General features: G+C 41.2%; 1 protein-coding gene, 1 long non-coding RNA gene and 1 other non-coding gene across 6 annotated transcripts in view; all 3 read right to left on the reverse strand.

Moving 5' to 3' along the window:
- myo1g (myosin IG) overlaps positions 1-7757 on the reverse strand; it is a 33456-nt gene extending 25699 nt beyond the window's left edge. For all 4 annotated transcript variants that reach the window (XR_009792284.1, XR_009792276.1, XM_061801126.1 and 1 more), the window contains exons 1-12: positions 7650-7757; positions 4700-4908; positions 4395-4488; positions 2772-2937; positions 2375-2428; positions 2134-2229; positions 1639-1755; positions 1315-1521; positions 1079-1224; positions 877-991; positions 520-690; positions 161-231 (exon numbers count right to left, since the gene is read on the reverse strand). Coding sequence is in view for 2 of the 4 variants with exons in the window: in XM_061801126.1 (XP_061657110.1) it covers positions 161-231; positions 520-690; positions 877-991; positions 1079-1224; positions 1315-1521; positions 1639-1755; positions 2134-2229; positions 2375-2428; positions 2772-2937; positions 4395-4488; positions 4700-4908; positions 7650-7744 (1541 nt within the window). In the remaining 2 variants the exon portion in view is untranslated. The remainder of the gene's footprint in view (positions 1-160; positions 232-519; positions 691-876; positions 992-1078; positions 1225-1314; positions 1522-1638; positions 1756-2133; positions 2230-2374; positions 2429-2771; positions 2938-4394; positions 4489-4699; positions 4909-7649) is intronic.
- Positions 7758-8741: 984 nt separating this feature from the next.
- Positions 8742-11414, reverse strand: LOC133490796 (uncharacterized). The gene is made up of 4 exons (XR_009792287.1): positions 11099-11414; positions 10681-10781; positions 9846-9934; positions 8742-9148 (listed from the first exon to the last, which is right to left on the reverse strand). It is a non-coding gene; the product is annotated as an uncharacterized LOC133490796 (long non-coding RNA).
- Positions 9657-9788, reverse strand: LOC133504411 (small nucleolar RNA SNORA9). The gene has a single exon (XR_009795951.1). It is a non-coding gene; the product is annotated as a small nucleolar RNA SNORA9 (small nucleolar RNA).
- Positions 11415-21568: the final 10154 nt, after the last annotated feature.

Below are 21568 nucleotides of genomic sequence, written 5' to 3' on the forward strand. Positions count from 1 at the left end.
CCGTGCAGAGCCCTGAAAAACGTGCACAAACATTAATAACACCAGCAAAATATTTCTCATCCTAAACTGACCTCTTAATAGGATCATATGGATTAGGCTTCGGAATCGTGCCACACTAGACCACGACACGGTGGTGAAACACTCAAAAAGGGCAACTCACGTGACATCTCCTGCATAGTGGCGAATTCGGAAGTGCTTCTGGAAGTCCATGGTTTTGTCCGTAGGGGTGAGCTACGAATGCAAAGAGGAAATGTGTGAGTTCTGACCCAATTGTGGCGAAATGCAATCCCTCCACCAAATGTCAACATAAAACATTTAAAGGTTGATCGGATGAGTTTTGATCAAATCCAAACTAAAAGGCTGAAAATTAGAGAAACTCTGCCCTCTCGTGGCAGAAACCAAAACTTGCATTCATATTGAGTCAAACAAGGACAATGAAAGGAGACTTTAAACAGAAATGTCCAATTTTGAAAATCTGCCTTCCAACAGACGCTTTTCAAGCTTAGGTAATGTTCTCACTTTACGGGAGGTGTAGTGGGGATGTTGCGCCAATTTGATGTCCATGCTGTCCAGGCACAGCGTGTCCGTCACTTTCCCAACACTCAGACAAGCTTCATCCAGAATGGAGATGATGCCTTTGTGCTGCTGCTCCACGAGGTCGACGATGATCTGGTTATTGAAGTAGTCGATCTGTGTCGGAATAAAGCTGTATTACTATGCGATTACAAGCCAAATCAACGTTAATCCAGTTTATACATGAACACAGAAGCATTTTAATATATTTTCAATACAGGTAAAGACGAAATTCAAACTTTACACACACACACACACATACAAACTTGTGCAAATCATAACTATTTATTTTATTTTACCTACATGTTGCCATTGGATACCCTCGCGGTTATACTCGCTTTGTTCCTGTTGGAGGATCAGCTCGATGAAAAGTTGCTGCAGTTTCTCGTTGCAGTAGTTGATGCAAAACTGCTCAAAACTGGCCCACGCAAAACAACAAACATCCCAGAAACATTAACATCAATTTGTCGTACACTTTCATTTGAAACCGCAAAAATACTCCAACCTGTTGTTGTCAAAGATCTCAAATCCGTAGATATCCAGCACTCCAATGACGGTGTTTTTCCCATGAAACATTGGGTTGTAGTTTTTGACCTCAATGATGCCATTGATGCGGCCTACAATCCACCCAAAAAGTCTCTCATAGAGAGCCTACATTGAAAAAGTGGTAAATTAAATTAAAGAGACGGCAAGATAAAGGGAGGACATAATCATGAAATCCAATAAATGAATATATTGCACCTTTGCAAAAGCATCCCGCCCAAAGCAGGCCTCCTCATGCGTGTGACCCTTCTCAATGACCTCGCCACCACCGATGGCCACAGTGCGGTACAGCAAGCTCTTGACGACATTGTCCGCACCAGTACCCGTCAACTCGGAGATGTGGTTCACAGTGTCAAGGTCCAAAATTTCGACGTTTTCGGCGTCACTTGCAAACCGAACGTTACCCTAAAAGATAAAAAAAGAAAGTAAACCAGTCATTACCCCAAAAAATAAAAAAAGTCATCAAAATACTATTTCAGTTTTGATTAATGACACAGGCAGGAGTGTATTCCAGAATCTTACAAGATGCAGGATGGACGCTAGAATTTGATAAATTGACTGAATTTCCTCTTTCGAGAAGCCAATAACTTCCAGTGCGTGAACAACAGCTTTGTGGCTCGAGTGGTCATTGTTCCAGGTCTACGGAGAGAGAAAATACAAATACATTAGACAGATTTTTGAAAAAATATGAGCCCGCCCTTGTCTCATTTGTGTTTATTTTATTTTTATTTTTTTTTTGTTTGGACAAATATAATGGTGACAACAGAAACAGCTCATAGGAGGTCAAGTTAAGAGCTGCTATTTCGCCATTTCCCATAATTTTGTCAACAGTAAATTGGAAAACAATTAAGCTTAAACATTTCAAGGAGAACATAAAGAGTTACGGAATCAGCTCTGTTTTGTCGTGTTCAACGTATTCTTCGGGTGATATAAGCAAGGGTCGTACCAGACATGAAAATGAACAATAAATAGATGGAACAAATTGCTCCAATACTATAATAAATTAAATGAACTCACAGTGGCTGCAGCGCCCTCTTTAGTGTACACGTAAACACTTGGATCATTTTGCAGGTGATATGAGGCAATAGCTTCAGCAGATCCTCCTCGTAAAAACTGTTGAAACCATGACAACAAAGAAGTTGTGAATCTGTTTACACAACATAGAAGTGGTTCATAAGATTTGCTACAATTTAGCTTCTCAATGAAGTACGTTAGGCATGAAAGGTTTGCGGCGCAGATTCTCATCTTTAATCTTTACCTGGTAAAAAGAATGGAAGTTCCTCTCTCCTTGTTGCTGCTGAACCACCCTGGACTTGAGCAGGACAAAAGGAAAGAAATACGCCTGTCAATGTTATTTTCAACAGATGCGGGAAATAGTTTGAAGCCGACTAGTAACACCTTCAGGAAGTAAAATACAAAATCTCGTCAGTTTAAGTCTGTATGTACACGTTTTTCACATCCATCTAATTTTCCATCCTATGTCTCCTTTTTATATGGACAGTAAATCTTCTAAAAAGATAAAGATTTAAAAATAAGCAGCAAAAAGAATGTGTAGGTGCAGCAGTTTTTCCATTATCGTTCCCTCTTTTTCAACACCCCATGAAATATTTATGTTCGCAACAAAATACTCATAAGCGAGAACTACATCGGCTCACCTTCTCCAACAGGTAGTTGTTGATGTGGCCCCCCATGGGGTCACCGTTGAAATTGAAGTTGATGTCCATGTACTTGCCAAAGCGGCTGGAGTTGTCGTTGCGATTCGTCTTGGCGTTCCCAAAAGCCTCCAGAACGCAGTTGGACTTGAGCAGCATGTTCTTCACGCTGATCAGTTACAAGTGGACCCAACCAGCCGTGGGAACATCAAAGAGTGGCAAACGTTACAGGAACCGAAAGAGTTTTGGATGTGAATTCAAAAAATGGGATAATATTGTTCACTTTTTAAAGGTATTACAGTACGCTATATTTGGTAATTGCTGCTTATTGAATTGTTGCATATTTGTTTAAATGTATTCTCTGTTTGTTGGAAAAAAAAAATCACCTGTTCGCTGTTTTTGTGCTCAGACCAAAACAATAAAGGCATTACTTCGACACTAAATGGTCGCATCTTTATCAAGGAAGTATTTTGAAGAGTTTCATTTGGACATAGGTAGAGGTTCGCCACCATCTTGTGGCATCTATATTCATAAATATTCCAACCATCCATTTTCTACCACTTTTCCGGGTCAGGTGGTGGGGGAAGTAGCTTCAGCAGGGACACCCAGACTTCCCTTTCCCCAGCCCCTTCTTCCAGCTCTTCCGGAGGGATCCCCAGGCGTTCCCAAGCCAGCCGAGAGACATAGTCTCTCCAACGTCTCCTGGGTCGTCCCTGGGGTCTCTTTCCGGTGGGACATGCCCGGAACACCTCACCAGGGAGGCGTCCGGGAGGCATCCAAATCAGATGCCCCAATTACCTCATCTGGCTCCTTTCAAATCAGAGGAGCAGCAGCTTGAAACTGAGCCCCTCCCGGATGACCGAACCTCTCACCCTATCTGCACCAATGGGGCTCAGCCGGGCACGGCCCGAAAGGGTAACATGGGTCCCCTTTCCCATGGGTTCACCACCTGTGAGAGGGGCCACAGGAGTCGGGTGGGATGTGAGTTGGGCCGTGGCCAAAGGCGGGGACCTTGGCGATTCGATCTCCAGCTACAGAAACTATTCATAAATATGCCATCCCAAAAATGTGCAACTCTTCTTGAATGGAATTCTATATCTACAATGAATCTTTTGCCATGTGGCAAATTATCATTAATATTAGACGTCAAGAATGTGCCTTTAGTTCTGTAGTGGCAATTACTTTAACTGTACTGTGGGAGTAATTTGTTGATGGGTCAGGGGGTTGATGTAATTCCATTTAGTGTTCACATGCTCTGATTCCCCTGATTCGCTCATATCAGTTGCTTTTTTTTATTATCATATTATTCACTCGTGCGTCAGTAAGTACGTTTCGATTCACTTTCCTTCATTTCTGTTGAGTCATAGCAAATCCATGTCTCACAAACAATGTTCTATTCATCCTATTATGCTATAATCATCACATTTTAGAGAGTGTTTGTACTTGGATACAACCGCTAGGCACTCACACAAGAATGCAATCAAACATAGTAGCAAGTGATTCAGTGCAGGAGCACAGGAAGCAAGTTGAGATGGTCGCAGCAGCTTTCAAGGTACAGATACTGGTTTCTCACCTCTTGTATTTATATCATCTTTATAATCTTCACACAACTTGATTACTGCTTACCTTTCGACATCTGCCCTCTGACTCGGGTTCGTGATTGCTGCAATGTACTGCATGATGTATTTACTGGCTTCTGTTTTCCCAGCACCACTTTCACCTGAAGAGCACAAACATTTTGTAATGTTGATTTTGGAATAATGGAATATCATACTTAAATGCTATATCTTTAAAAAAAAAAAAAAAAAACATTCTACATTTTTTTCATTAATTCTAATTTGTAAAAAATTCCCAAGTGCCAACCACGCCAGCAACAAAAAGGCTGAGAGGGGTCATTAGTGAGTGTTTTGCGTCTTCATTTCAGAACCAACCTGATATGACGATGCAGGTGTCTTTGGCTCGTCTCTTCATGGCCTTATAGGCGGCGTCAGATACAGCATAGAGGTGAGGCGGATTTTCGTACAGCTCGCGACCGCGGTACGCGTCGATCGTATCTTTCCCATAGATATCCATCTGTTTGTACGGGTTCACGGAGACCACCACGTCGCCGATGTAGGTGTAGATCCGACCCTTCTCAAACCTGTCCACACAAAAGTTATACACTGATGGCTTGTCACTATTCTGTGAAGATACTCGTGTATCAGCACAGTTGACCCCTCAAAGAAGTCAAATGTAAAAAAGTAAAAATACACATATACAGTGAGGAAAATAAGTATTTGAACACCCTGTTATATTGCAAGTCCACTGTGAGAGAGAGAATCTAAAAAGAAAAATCCAGGAATCACAATGTATGATTTTTTAACGATTTGTTTATGTGATACAGCTGCAGATAAGTGTTTGAACCCCTGAGAAAACCAATGTTAATATTTGGTACAGTAGCCTTTGTTTGCAAATTACAGAGGTCAAACATTTTGTGCAGTTGTTGACCATGTTTGCACACACTGCAGGGGGGATTTTGGCCCACTCCTCCACACAGATCTTCTCTAAATCAGACTGAGAAACACGGCATTTCAGCTCCCTCGAACGATTTTCTATTTGGTTTAGATCTGGAGACTGGCTAGGCCACGCCAGAACCTTGATATGCTTCTTACGGAGCCACTCCTTGGTTTTCCTGGCTTTGTGCTTCGGGTCATTGTCATGTTGAAAGAACCAACCACTATGCAGCTTCAATGCTCTGACTGAGGGAAAGAGGTTGTTCCCCAAAATACTCACAATACATGGTCGGGGTCATCCTCCCTTTAATACAGTGCAATCGTCTTGTCCCATGTGCAGAAAAACACCCCAAAGCATGATGCTACCACCCCCACGCTTCACAGTAGGGATGGTGTTCTTGGGATGGAACTCATCATTCATCTTCCTCCAAACACGGTTAATGGAATTATGACCAAAAAGTTCCATTTTGGTCTCATCTTTGTCCCATGACTCCTCTGTATTATCCAAATGGTCATTGGCAAACTTAAGACGGGCCCTGACGTGTTGGCTTAAGCAGGGGAACCTTCCATGGCATGCATGATTTCAAACCATCACGTCTTAGTGTATTACCAACAGTCAAAATTGGAAACGGTGGTCCCAGCTCTTTTCAGGTCATTGACCAAGTCCTGTCGTGTAGTCCTGGGCTGATTCCTCCCCTTTCTAAGGATCATTGACACCCCACAAGGTGATATCTTGTACGGGGCTCCACTCCGATTATGATTGACCATCACGTTTAGCTTCTTCCATTTTCTAATTGCTCCAAGAGTGGACCTTTTTTCACCATACGGCTTGGCATTTTCTCTGTAGCCCTTTCCACCCGTGTGGAGTTGTACAATTTTGTCTCTGGTGTTTTTGAGTCTTACTGATTGTATGGGGTGGACAGGTGTCTGTTTGGATCTGATTCAGGACAATACATGGAGTGGAGGTGGACTTTTAAAGGCAGACAAGCAGGTCTTTGAGGGTCAGAATTGTAGCTGATAGACAGGTGTTCAAACACTTATTTGCAGCTGTATCGCACAAATAAATTGTTTAAAAAAATCTATACATTGTGATTCCTGGATTTTTCTTTTTAGATTATCTCTCTCACAGTGGACATGCACCTACGATGAAAATTTCAGACCCCTCCATGATTTCCAAGTGGGAGAACTTGCAATAAAGCAGGGTGTTCAAATACTTATTTTCTTTACTGTGTATATATATACACAGTTTGTCCTACCCCAATCTCCAATAGGTCTTGTTCAATCTCTGGCATTTAAATCAACCAATTAAAAAGTGTGTCTCGATACTTCATCTTTTTGTGTAAGCAGGCAAAATACTACTAAGTCCCATTAGTTTTAATTTCCATCTATTTATAGGAAGAGACACTAGTGTGGCCTCGTTTTCCACCGCTAGTGAAAGACTGAACGCAACCCTGTCGTGCAGCAGTGCCAGGAAATGGCAAAACACTGAATATTCACAGAAAGCAGGAAGTGAAACTTGTGTCACACTTTGTTAAATCCATTGGCGGGTTAGCTGAGTTGATCATAGTGAACAACGGGAATATAACAATAGTTAATTAAGTTGCTTAGATAATCGCTTCCTGCGGGTTTTTTTTTATCATGTAACAGGCACTTCTTGTTTTGGTTTTACTCACATTTATAATACTTCATTGTCCCTGTGGCCAAGGTGTATCGTCCCTCGAGTAAAAAAGAAGTTTGCTCAGGTCTGGTTTAATTTTTTTATGTAATTACAAGAGTACATGTGCTATCATTTTTCCATTAACATTAATGCATAAAGCATTTTAAATTTTGCTTCATAAAGTTAAATTAGTGACAAAGGTAAATTTTGGATGCGCTAACACTCTGGATGCTGACAGAAATCTGAAGGGTTCTAATAGTCCTTTGTATCATACACATCCAGTTTAAAAAAAAAAATCTTAGTTTCGTAGTTTTCCTTAATCTGTATTGGCTAACAAATAGTAATAAAATCATGACTTGACTAGCTTTGGATTTTACAAAAAATGACAAAAATAAAAATGAAGAAAAAAAATAAAGGCATTACAGTCCAGTATAATATTTCCTGCATTTTATGGAAAGGCCGTAAGAATGAATAGAAGTAACTGAGCATTCTTTGTTAAATTTTGGTTGGATGCGAGAGTCACGTAACAGTATTTGCTTGATCTGGTTTACTCTCAAGAACTTACAAGTCAAGGTGAGAATTGTACTTGAGCTGCAGCCTGCCTTGAACACTAATAAACATGATCGAAAACTGGTTAAAAAGGTGAAGTTATGTAAAATGGTCTTTTGGAGGCACAATAAAAGTTGTACATCAGTGGCTTCCAGCTTCCTCTTCCTCTGTGTCAGCACTTACCTCAATTTAAGATTCTCCATAAACTGATCCATGGTCACCTCATCCAGCAGAACAAAGTCAGACTTCCCAAACTCGAGTCCCTCCATCTCTGCCATCCTTTGGCCCGGATTCAGCGAAGAAAACCAGAACAGGAGACAGACAGACAGACGTGTAGGGAACAGAAAGTGACGGAAAAAAGAGAAGTATGGCTGACTTCTGAGTAGACCGTGAGTGATCGAGGCGTGGTGTGCACTTTACTCATGCCAAGGAAGTCTGCAAGCAGCAGCGTCATCCTGTAGCCTCAAACGCATCTTTATGAGTTTAAATAGCAAGGGGGGGGGGGGGTTTTATCTTTGAAAATAAACACAACTTCTGCATCCTCCTCAGTCCCTTTCTCTTACTGACAAGTGATGAAAACTTTTGAAAGTTAATGGAAACAAGTATCTAATTCGTGAAACATTGCTAATAAAATTCATACATAAAATCCCACAGAACTGGTCTGAAAGTCTTTTGAGGACAAACCTTTATTTGAAATATGAACAGCCTTCTCTTTTATTTCAGGGAAAGAAGCACTTGATGATTGCATGGTTTTTTTTTTTGTACATGTAAAATGATTGAATCACTTCAAAAAAGGCTGTCACAGAATAACATCTATCCATTCTTTGTCTAAGATGCTTATCCTCATGAGGGTTGCGAGAGAGCTGGAACCTATCCCAGCTGTCATGTGGGAACAACACTGAAGTCTCCAGGCCCCAAAGTATGACACTGCCATCACTACGCTTCACAATGAATGCTAGATCTGCATCAAATATACCTTTTTAACTTAGGCAGCAAAACTTCTAACCTGGTTTTACACTTTCCTAGATGCAAATGGGAGATTTCAGGTGTTTTTGCAAAAGTAGCAAGGCTTGTTTTTATTTGTAAGCACAGGCTTGTGTCTGAAGACAAGCGATTGTCACATGTATAAGACCAGTGATTTCCAACCTTCATAGAGCCAAGGCACATATTTTACAATTGAAAAATCCCACGGCACACCAACAAAAGTAAATGTCACCAAAAATGGATCAATTAATTACGGTATGCACTTCCTGCCATCAAATAGAAGAGGTTTTTTTTTTTTTGTTCTGTCATTGTGCCTCACTGGCATAAATAGTGAATACATTATTTCTTGGAATAATTTTTTTTTTTTTTTAGCAATTACATAAAATTGGGTAACCTCCCACAGCACGTTAATGTACCACAGCACACTGTTTGGGAATCACTGTACTAGACAGCCAGTACTTGCCAGGAACCAGACCACCGTTTTGTTTAAACAAAAAAAAAGAGGTTTAATCCAAACAAACATAGCTTGACACAATTCATGAATTTTAACTCCTTCATATTTGGAATATTTACAGACTGTTGCTACAAATATAAATTCAGTTTAACAGCAGTCCATCATGTAAAAGTCCATTTGACATCCAGAGAACAAAATCAATGCCACCACGCCTTTACATGTTCTCGGCCTGTTCCACCATTTTCTGAAAATGAAAAAGACAAGTGATTAAATCAGGTGGACACAGTGTTCTAATCATGATTAGATATGCAGCATTGCACTCAATGCAATATTTGTGATCGTTTTAAATCAGGAATTGGGACATAGGATTGTACGACGTACACCATGTAAACCTGATAGTGTCCATGGTTACCATTTAGTGCATTTACAACTGTATTAAAACCATCTTAACTCTGGATAGCAAGCAATTTAGTGGAATGTTACCGTTTCACAGCTCTGTTTGCGCCACACTACATAACTTGTTCTTTCACCATTGGTAACTGCAGCAAAGCCATCTAATGTCAGACATTTGCAATTATGGCTTCACAACGACAACTGTTTCCTAATACTTGGGCCAATAATTATTCAGTACATGAATATAACTGGCACTTTCATTTCCATGTCTTGTGCAATGTTAAATCAGTAGTTTTGATATTTTAACTTCCAATTTTCGGGAATATTAATGGCACTTGGTGCTGAGTTAATACTACTGTGCTTGTCGGAGGCTTACCTATAACCCTGCTATGTGTAAACATAGCAGAGCCTCAAACAACCTCACATCGCTCTAGCAGACACTAAGAAAGTACAGAACCAGTGTGGGTTCAGTCTCGCTGGTAGGTCTGCAGCAATCACTGCATTAGCAACAAAAAAACATGTTACTTCACGTTTTGGTTAATACAAACCAGAATCTTCTCCAATTTGTCCAATTCGACACAAGTCCCACATCAATCAGGAGGTGAGCATGGTCAGCCTTCGCTCCAAAATGTCAACCCTGCAACATATTGTGTGATATTAAAATCAGTTGTTTTCTATTCACTAACGTCACAATTTTAATGGCACTCGGTGGTGGGTTATTACCACAGTACTTGTAGGAGGTTCACCTATAACCCTGCTAAGTATAGCCAAAGCAGAGCCTCAAACCACCTCACATCACTCTAGCAGACACAAAGAAAGTACAGAACCAGTGTGGGTTCAGTCTCGCTGGTAGGTCTGCAGCCAATTACTATACTTTGTATAGCAATAAATAAATATTTGACACCGCTAGCACTGGGAAGGAAAAAAAAAAAATATCCTCAGCTCTTATAACATGGTGTTCATTGCATGCTTTCAAGTGGGCAGCATGTTGTGTCATAACATTCTGGCAAACACGGACGAGACCAAGAGGCCTTCCCACATTGTAATACTGTACCACTTTGGACAGTTTTGATAATACGTAGCATAGAATATATGCGTGTGAATATAGTTGTAAGCTGTTGGCATCTACTGCTGCTGTGTGTGTGTGTTTAAGTTCCTGTTTATTGAAGGTTTATAAGTTTCTGTAAAATCTACACTATCTCTTAGCCAGTCTATAAAACTGACTAGAACTGCAAGTGAAAATAAGGTTGATGCAATAAGCAGTCTTTGGCTCGTTTTTTTGGGGGGGCTTCGATATTTAGGATATTCACCAATTGTGGGTGAGTCTGTACTGCAACTCTGTGCTAAAATGGTGTTGGATTTCATGTCTTGGCTAATACAAACCAGAATCTTCTTCCATTTTGTCCAAGTTCTCCACAAGTCCACCACCAACACGTCAGTCAGCAGGTAGGAGCATGGTGGGCCTTTGCTTCACCTTTTCAGTCCTGGAAAAAAATGTGCTTTGTTTAATCGGGTCAATCTATTCCTTGAGGACAAAAAATAGTTTGAAAACCAGTCTAGAAACATTCATGCAAAAATGTAATGAGGTTTACATATAACCCTGCAATGTAAAGCCACAGCATGGCCTCAGTCTCACACAACTCCTGTAAGACGACTTTCATGAAATATCACAACCAGTGACAGCCATCATTGGTGTATTAAAAATGAACTTTAAAAACACCACAATTGCTACTTCAATACTCTTCTATTTTTAAGAAATAAACCTCACGATTTTAAAGTGGACTCGAGAAAAATGCCTTACCATTCCATGTTGGTATCAACCGTCTGTAAAATAGATGTTCTTGTGGAACGTCACAAAACAAATTGTTTGAAAAAATTGGAGAGACAAAAAATGAAGCCACGCTTCGACGTTATCAGCCAAAATAGTGCGTGCCATCACAAAGTAACTGAACCCGTCCTATGACAACAAAACACCTTCAAATGAAGTAGCTTCACTTAGTATCTGCTGGTAAAAAGTAATAAAACTTAAAAGATGAAATAACTTAGTGTGATGGAAGTGGATTCATGAGCAAACGATACCATTTCAAAACGAGCGGCTCCCTGGCATTCAAGCTAATGAAAACCACGGAACAAGCGGACGTGACGTAATCAATGTTTGCTCCGTGTTATGCCAGCAGGGGGCAGTCACACCGCAGTCGTGTTTCCCTTATTGGCCGCACCACTTCAACTGTATGTAGATTTTGTTTCTCCACTCAGATTTAAGACTAAAGATGCTGCTGTCATGTCATTCTAATCTGCCAAGGTTCGTTAGAATCAGTCCTGAATAATATACTAGCAATGGGACCGTTTCTTGCACCAATTCGATTTCTAATTCACCCAAGTGGTCCTGGGGACTCGGCAACAATAATGTCAATATTTTTCCATCCTTTGAATGGTTGGTCAGACTAAGCTAAGGTCGACAAGCAAAATACATCTGTTGTAATACACACACAGAAATATATTTAATAAGGAATATTCCCATGGGTTAGTTACTGTAGTTTGTAGTATCTACATGACTTGGAAAATGATTGTTTTTAAAACAACATTATATTATGTAGGTCGTGATGTACAATTCCTATGTGGGAGGGCTTTCGTAACCCAGTGGACAGCCGTTGCTGGTGGGAGTTGGCAGCTGTGGAGCGCCCTCCTCGCTCATGCTCGTGGTCCGTGACTCACGCTGGACTGGTGCACCACAAAAAGCCCATAGAGAAGCAGATCGCGCTAAAAATCAATTACAGCATTGTTTTCCCGACAGTGACAATGACCACGAGCTCAGCTGACATTCTTTGTATTCGGAATAACATCCGAAACTGAAAAACCGCCTCTGTGTGCACAAACCAAGAAATCAAACAATGACAATATTTGGCCGACAGGCTTTCAGGGGTGAACATGTTGTCAGTACTCTCATGACAAGTACAGTATGTTCTTTGAGCACCATGTCACTCTTCATTCAACAATCATACCGCATATTTACTGTAAGAGCCTCTTCTTCTTCTTTTTCTTTCAGCTTGTCCCATTTGGGGTCGCCACAGCATGTCATCTTTTTCCATCTTAGCTTATCTCGTGCTCTCCTCTCTAACACCCACTGTCCTCATGTCCTCCCTCACAACATCCGTCAACCTTGTCTTTGGTCTTCCTATCGCTCTTTTGCCTGGCAGGTCCATCCTCAGCACCCTTCTACCAATACACTCACTCTCTTGCCTCTTAACATGTCCGAACCATCTAAGTCTGCCCTTTCTCACCTTGTCTCCAAAACATCCAACTTTGGCTGTTTCTCTAATGAGCTCATTTCTAATCCTATCCAACCTGTTCACACCAAGTGAGAACCTATTTAACCTCTTCATTTCTGTCTCCTATTATCCATACATCATGCCCGGCCTCACCACTGTTTTATAAAGTTTGCCCTTCATCCTAGCAGACACTCTTCTGTCACATAACACACCAGACACCTTTCGCCAGCTGTTCCAACCTGCTTGGACCCGTTTCTTCACTTCCTTACCACACTCACCATTGCTCTGTATTGTTGACCCCAAGTATTTGAAGTCATCCACCCTCGCTATCTCTTCTCCCTGGAGCTTCACTCTTCCTCCTCCACCCCTCTCATTCACGCACATATATTCTGTTGTTTTACTTCGTCTAATCTTCATTCCTCTCCTTTCCGGTGCGTACCTCCATCTTTCAAATGGTTCCTCCGCCTGGTCCCTGCTTCCACTGCCGATCACAATATCATCTGCGAATATCATGGTCCAACGGGACTCCAGTCTAACCTCATCTGTCAGCCTATCCATTAACTACCGCAAACAAGAAGGGGCTCGGCACGGATCCCTGATGCACTCTCACCTCCACCTTAAATTCTTCTGACACACATCTCACCGCTGTTCTGCTGCCCTCATACATGTCCTGTACTATTCTATCATATTTCTCAGCCAAACCAGACTTGGGCATGCAGTACCACAGTTCCTCTCTTGGTTCTTTGTCATAGGCTTTCTATAGGTCTACAAAGACACAATGTGGCTCCTTTTGACCTTCTCTGTACTTTTCCACGAGCATCCTCAAGGCAAATAATGCATCAGCGATACTCTTTCTATCTTTCTAGGCATGAAACCGTACTGTTGCTTGCAGATACTTACTTCTGTCCTTCTGTCATACAGTAGTCAGCACTATTTTTGAAAAATGCCTTGTTGTGAAGGCGTGCAAGCACAAGTGTGATGTCAGGTGACAGCTATCACCGCAACTGCTACAACTGGTAACAGTCAAGGTAGAAGTGCATAATCCCTTTCACCTGATCCCCGCCTTCATGAATGACGTGGAAAATTCCTCCATCCTCCCGTTATGTGCATGGGGCCTCAAAGGTTTTCTGCTCCTCCCGTCATCTTGGATTAGCTTTATCTATTTAGCATCAGCCTTGATGTTTGCATAGTTTCAACACACCAAATAACGTTGTCAAGAAAAAAAAAAAAAAAAAAAAAAAAAAAAACGGGACCAGATTACAATAGTAAAATCTTTCCACCAGATGGCGAAACTTAATGACCAGGACATTAGGGACACCCAGACAATGTCATTGTTTACCGTAGCTGTCAGAATCAATCTGAGTTGCTGACATTGCAAATCCGATGTCGGGCTACTGCAAAAGCACCTCCATTTTCTGTGCAGGGCTGCTAACCAAAACTATCACAGCACGTGTGGCCAGTCAACAGAGGGCACCCGGTTCATCCAACACTTTTAAATCAGGAGATAACATCTTACCACTAAGACGTTTTCCAGAACATGATTTCCCCACCAAGCTTAGTGAGTCAGCCCCTTAATACAGCACAATGCTCAGCGCAGGATGTTCTCGGGTCTCAGTCTGCTCCTACCAACTCGTGCAGTCAAATCTCATCTGGGCTTGCCCTAAACAACCATGTGGCACAATGGAAGTTTAGTTTTTATTTTATTTTTCTCATGTGACATTGTATCTTAGTGACACCTAATTGTATCCTTTCAAAACTTTTTGGGGAACTCCACATTACACAGTCATCATCTTTAAATAACTTTTATTTCAGGCTGAGATATGGTCAGCTAGGGTATTGTAATACTACTTCCGTAGTCAGTCGTATTACTCAGCAGAATGTTTCACTTTGACATCGTTTTGCTTTCGCAATCTAAAGTTTTAGTACAAGTAGTCCAGGAAATGTTTTATTCTTGAGCAAACAAAAATGGGACATGATGGCATTCCTCAAAAAGCAAAAGCAATAAAAGACCTTTTATGATAAGCTATCAGAATTAGATTGAAGGCTATCCAAACATCTTTCGCAAATGTTCACCCCTGTAACACCGACTGCTTTATGGTCACGTTTTACAGCTTTATACAGTTTGGCACATGTTATGTGTTTTGAAAGGGGGGGGTGATTCAGTTTTGTTTTGTTTTTTTCACACTGAGAGCATTTTAACATGTGAAGCTAGAAAATTTTTAACTTTGGTCCCACTGCAGGTCACATCCAGGGCACACGAAACATTACAGACCAAAATCTGAGTATGTGGAAAGATCCTGAGGTCACAGCAGAGGTCTTATCCACGTAATAATCACAATTAATTAGATGCATTATGTTCTCTCACACTGGCAACACATTTCGAAACTTTAATGCAAATGCAATACTCTCAATGGTTACACTTGAATAGAATGCTTTTAAAGGTCACCTTTAAAAAAAAAATGGAGCACAGCAGCAGTAAAGGGAGCGACTTTTACTATTTTAACGACTGCTGCTCCATTAGACGGGCAGTAATTGTGGGGTGGATATGAAGAGACAGAGGGAGGGGGAGGTCCCAGCAAGCACAGTTTGACGATAGGTCATCTAACATGGAAGATGGAGGAGGTCCGCCACAGAACACGTTGCTGTTCGGCCGGGGTTCATAATTGGTCGTCTGTTTCCCAGCCTGCATGTAGGTGTTGTTGGAACTTAGGCTGCGGTGTTACTGCCTGACCTCCTGCTATGAACAAAGCCATTTGGGCTTTCATATGCCCCGTGTCTGCGCAGGGAACTCGACAGGGGAAAATCAATTAATTGTTGCTAATGGTCACAGGGAGAACTTTCCACTGATGGATTTAATCTTTGTACTGTATACCCATTGTCTTGCTGGGTGAGAGAAAAGGCTTTGTGCATTCACCAACTCGCCACGCGTCAATGCACCAGCACAGCAGTTCTCAAACATTTTACACCAATAACCACCTAAACAAAAACTTTGCGCTCCAAGTACCACCATCAAGTACAGCATTGTAGAGTACCCAAGTGTTCGTCAAAAATTTTTCGTTTTAATTCCAAATAGGATATCTAATATCCTTATAAACTGCCGTTACATTATGGATCTGCCAAATTGTAGGAAAATAAGTGTACTCAAGTCCTGATTAAATTAAAGCTTCTTCTGCATTAACGTTCACCAAATATTGTACCTAAATACATATTTAAAAACAAACAGTTGTTGAAAAGTAAATGGGTGAGTGTTGAACTTGAATATTACTGTAAACACAAAAGAAAGTACTTCAGGAGTCTTTTGTGTACTAAAGAAAAAGCCCCTTTGAGAATACTTGACTAATTGACTGCAGTAATAAGTTTTCAGATCAGTAAACTGGCAATTTCAAACATATACTCGGGTAAAAGATCACAGTTTCACAACAATGACAGTGTGAAATCTAGTTTCCAGTGATCTGCAGGCTGCAAACAAATAAAATGTATTTTTTTTCCACATGTCACAAACAATTAATTCATCATCTTACCCAAAGGCTGCAGTCTTTCCAAAGCTGGTTTTCAGATAAGTACTACTTCAAACATTATGCAACATAATCCAATAAAAATTACCCAGAGCTGGAAAAGAATATAGTCAAAGGAGAACATTGCATTTTGATAGCCTAATTTGATAAATGACAATAGAATTTATTCATCAGCTTCACAGTGAGCGAATGTGATTGTCTAACGTTTCCACATCGGTGGAAATGCTGATGAGGGCTCGTTTTGAAGAGACGGCCAAAGCTGCACTAAGATCCCTTCAAGTCCATTATCTGTCGCCTTGATCACACAGAATGAGCTTTTAAGTCTCAACTGAGCCGAAAGATCTCAATTCACGCTTCCCAGGTTTTTGCTGACACGGTGAAGATTTTTTTTTTTGCCCATCTTTCAAATGTTTCTGTTGGTACTGCTCATCTGTGCTTGGAGGTTGAGAGCAAACATTGAGCTTTTTGGTTTCATACACCAAACTGGAAATTCAAGTTGGTTCTACTGTATTAGCCGTTATAAATTGCGTCATATCTGTGGCATAAAAAATGGCTTAATTAGAGTGTTCGGGTGTCTTTGCAGTTATTGATCAAATTACAAAAGCGACCCCATAAAATCTAAACTAAATGTCAGTGAGATATTAGTTTAGCAATATGCTTACTATTTGGGTTTTCACTGCACGACGACTCACTATAGCAATAATAATACACCGACAGTGATACGAGGACTCGGGGGGGAAAAAAACAGTTGTCATCTCTTAGTGAACTCTGCTCCGAATGAGCCTCTCAGCAGTGGATGGGAAACAAAAGCAAATAACCCCAGATGTCAGATGTTATCCCCGACAGAGATCTGCTAAAATTAGACTTCAAAGATATTTGCAGGCAGTTCAGAACAGCAAGTGTGCATAGAGAACTGCTTGAAGTGATTTGTGATACTGTATATAAATTTGACCTTAGGCACACCACTGACTCTTCAATGCTTTATGCCCTAAAAAGACCTGAAACCCTTGCCTTGTCTAATTCAGTCAGGGTTCTTAAGCATCATGAACATACTGTATAAAACGTGGTAACTGTTGAATGGTTAGACAATTAAAATTAGAATTAAACTAAAGTACTGTCAGTTACATTTAAAAACAACAACAACAGATGAAAACCTTTCTTCGTTTGTTGTTCAATTAGCATTCTGCACATTCTAGAGCCTGAAATGTTTTGCACCAACATCCTGTTTCGGATTTGTGAAAATGCTGGAGGCACTTTTTCTCCTGCACTATATTTATTACTTCGGCGTATTCAATGCATTCTGAAGCAAAAGGTTGCTGACGTTTTAATCCCAAGTGAAACCTAATCAACTATTTTCAAGGGGATGCGGATAGAATACAATGCACGAGCTGAGAAAACACCTGTGTTGCGCTGCCACACATCCCTCCTTCCATTCATCCTCTCGCTCGTTGATTCACAATGCCAAATGAATCAGCCTGTTAAATCCCTCCTGCCCTCGTATCATCAGTCCCCTTCAACACTTTATCATCTGCTGTTTAAGCTCCATGATGAAGGGGATTGATTTTTTGATTTCGCTGAATGATGGTTTTGTTTGGGGAATTACTGCAAAGAATCATGTGCAGACTCTACACAAATACCAATTACGTACACAAATCCCAGCCTCTCCTGCAGCTGCCAACATACTGGATTTGTGACAAAATGAAGGGCAACACCAAAAGACCTATTTCATATTCCTAAAATGCACACATCATTTATGGACCTTGGACATGAACGTTCCATTTTAAACATCACTGCATTGTTTGGACATTGTTCAAGGTCAGATATTACAAAGGACTAGACTGCAATCTGATTTAACGCACACACTTTTTATGCCATGAGTGGATCAAATATATTTTATTATATGCAGCAGGCTGCTAAAAAATGCCAGGCCACAATTTCCCCAGAGGGCCTTTTTTTTTTTTTTTGGGGGGGGGGGCACCCCTGTTCTATCCACTAATCCACCAAGCTTGGCTGCGTTATTGACCCAAAAAGGTCACTTTTAATTGAAGTTTCCAAGAAAGGTTACACACCAGGAGGGACAGTGGGGAAGGTATGGGGGGTGGGGGGGTACACGATCCACATCTCATTATATAACTCTCAGCAACAGGATGTTCGCATAAGTCGTCTCATGTGGCCTGCTCAGCAATCCTTGTGGCTGAAGTTTTCCCCATGAGTATAAACATCAAGTGTGCGCTGGATTCACAGACACCGCTGACACACACGGGCATGTCAGCAGCCTGATAAACACATACTGTACATCTCTAAGTCATATGATTTGTGGAACGTGAGGTAGTCCAGACCAACGACGACGATCTGGGTCTCGTGATTCAGCCCAGACCATCCGCTCCGGTGATCAAACCAGTGAACGTGACCGTGAAAGCACGTGTTGCCCCTGGTTTTTCATGATGATTGAATGGTTTACTTTGTATGCCGCACAAGTATAAAATAATATTAGAGGCAAACACTTGTTTATTTAAATTGTATGACTACAGGGCACTGGCATCGTACAGTTTTAAAGGTTCTTTGGAAGACTCATAAATCAAAAACAAATATGTTGACAAATAAAAACTCGGCTTGAAAAGTAGTTTTAAATGTGAATTACTGTTTGTCTACCTGTGTCCAAGGCGTACGGCAACTTTTGCCCCAAAGTCAGAATGGGATGGGAACATGACTAGAATGATTTATGATTTCATGCAATGGCAATGATGTCACATAGTGCTAAAAGCTAATCTTCATAACTTTCTTCACAATGAGACAGTTGTAAATAGTCCTTCAGAACCAGACACTCACCGTAAGTTTATAAGACAGAAAGAAGACGTATATGCACAAAGAATTGTACCTATTCGACCAAACTACATACAGTATCAACTACTTCAAACCTGCTGGTAATACATCACTTTTGTGTCCTTGTATGTGTGCGAGTGCACAAGCTGTGCCCGTGTCACCGGCTGAAGAAAGATTAGACTAGAGGTCAAGTCAGGATTCCAACTTGCCAAGCATATATTAAAGAGGATTAGGCCTTTGTTGTGGAGGTGGCATGCTTGAGTTTCATTTATAAGAAAAACGCGGGAATAACTTGATTTAACATTTCTGTGCACATGTTAAACACTGTGTGCATGTTTTCAAGCACATCCTTAACTATTATCTAGTCCCAACAGTCAGGCGTCAACCCGGAGACACCCTGTGCTTTTTCATGAGTCATTGCGAGGACTGTTAATTGGGAGGGTGGAGGAGCAAATATTTGATTAATGAACGTGCTTGTGCCGAATCCTGTCACAAGAAGCAAACAAACCACATTAACGCTCTCATCCGGATGCATCAATATTCTGTGGTGAAAAACATTGGCGGATGCACGGCAGTGACCCACTTCCACCTGTGTGTATGATACAGAGAAAAGCAAAGCTGTTCTCCAAACTGTGCAAAATTCCTCCCTCACTTGCCAAACAAACAGTGTGGGTACTCACAAAATGCCCGAACAAACTTGCCATTGTTTGGAATAAGAAGTGCCTTTGATCAGGAATCCTGGAGCTACAAGGAAGTAGAAGGTGCTATAAAAGCCCTCGCCAGATCAACGACACCCACACTGGTCATCTAAACTGCCGTTCCTCCTTTTGTTTGCCAGTTCACTATCCTGTGTGCAAGGTTTTGATGTGGGGTCGGGGGTGGAAGTTGACGCGAGGTCGTAGCAGAGGCGGAACGACGCAAGTGTGTAAAGACCTGAAAACTGAGCTACTGCCATTGTCGCTGTTTCGCTGACATCACCACACATCTAAATATCTCATTGTGACAAGCCGCGACAGCCATACTCCATCCCGCTTTGATACAGTGAAGAAAATAAGTATTTGAACACCCTGCTATACGGCAAGTTCTCCCACTGAGAAATCATGGAGGGGTCTGAAATTTTCAAAGAAAAATCTAGAAATCACAGTGTATGATTCTTTTAACAATTTATTGGTGTGATACAGCAGAAAAGTCCCCCCCCCCCAATCCATGTATTATCCTGAATCAGATGCACCTGTGTGAGGTCATTAGCTGCACAAAGACACCTGTCCACCCCATACAATCAGTATGACTCAAACTTGTAACATGGCCAAGAGCAAAGAGCTGTCCTAAGACACCAGAGACTAAATTGTACAACTCCACACAGCTGGAAAGGGCTACGGAGAAATTGCCAAGCAGCTTGGTGAAAAAAGGTCCACTGTTGGAGCAATCATTAGAAAATAGAAGTGGCTAAACATGACGGTCAAGCTCAATCGTAGTGGAGGCCCATGGAAGATATCACCTCGTGGGGTCTCAATGATCCTTAGAAAGGTGAGGAATCAGCCCAGGACTACACGACAGGACTTGATCAATGACCTGAAAAGAGCTGGGACCACCGTTTCCAAGGTGACTGTTGGTAATACACTAAGATCTCATAGTTTGAAATCATGCATGGCACGGAAGGTTCCCCTGCTTAAACCAGCACATGTCAAAGCCCGTCTTAAGTTTGCCAATGACCATTTGGATGATACAGAGGAGTCATGGGAGAAAGTTTTGTGGTCAGATGAGAACAAAATGGCACTTTTTGGTCATAATTCCACTAACCGTGTTTGGAGGAAGACGAATGATGAGTTCCATCCCAAGAACACCATCCCTAAAGTGAAGCATGGGGGTGGTCGCATCATGCTTTGGGGGTGTTTTTCAGCACGTGGGACAGGATGACTGCACTGTATTAAGGAGAGGATGACCGCCGACCATGTATTGTGAGATTTTGGGGAACAAGCTCTTTCCCTCAGTCAGAGTATTGAAGATGGGTCATGGCTGGGTCTTTCAACATGACAATGACCCAAAGCACACATCCAGGAAAACCAAGGAATGACTCTGTAAGAAGCATATCAAGGTTCTGGCGTGGCCTCGCCAGTCTCCAGATCAAAACCCAATAGAAAATCTTTGGAGGGACCTGAAACTCCGTGTTTCTCAGTGACAGCCAAGAAACCTATCTGTGTGGAAGAGTGAGCCAAAAACCCTCCTGCAGCTATATCACACAAATAAATCATTAAAAATATCATACATTGTGATTTCTGTCTTTTTCTTTTGAGATTATCTCTCTCACAATGGACATGTACAAACTGAAAATTTCAGACCCCTCCATGATTTCTAAGTGGGAGAACTTGCAATATAGCAGGGTGTTCAAATACTTATTTTCTTCACTGTATGTTCTGTCTGAAAGGAACGGGCCTTAAATGGTTCCTATTTCCCTTTCTACCATGATGTTTCCCATTTATCCTGCAGAAGACAAAGTGTGACAATCAGAATGTGCAATTCAAATTTAGGCTTAAATTTGCCTTTTAGAAATAGCATTTAGGTTCATATTTAAGGGCAGCCATTTGGGATTCTGACATACGCATTTAAGTACATTTCAAATGTCTATATGTCACAATACATCAACATAATATCAATAATACATTT

This window comes from Syngnathoides biaculeatus, chromosome 1 (genome assembly GCF_019802595.1).
Source record: "Syngnathoides biaculeatus isolate LvHL_M chromosome 1, ASM1980259v1, whole genome shotgun sequence".
NCBI classification, from domain to species: domain Eukaryota; kingdom Metazoa; phylum Chordata; class Actinopteri; order Syngnathiformes; family Syngnathidae; genus Syngnathoides; species Syngnathoides biaculeatus.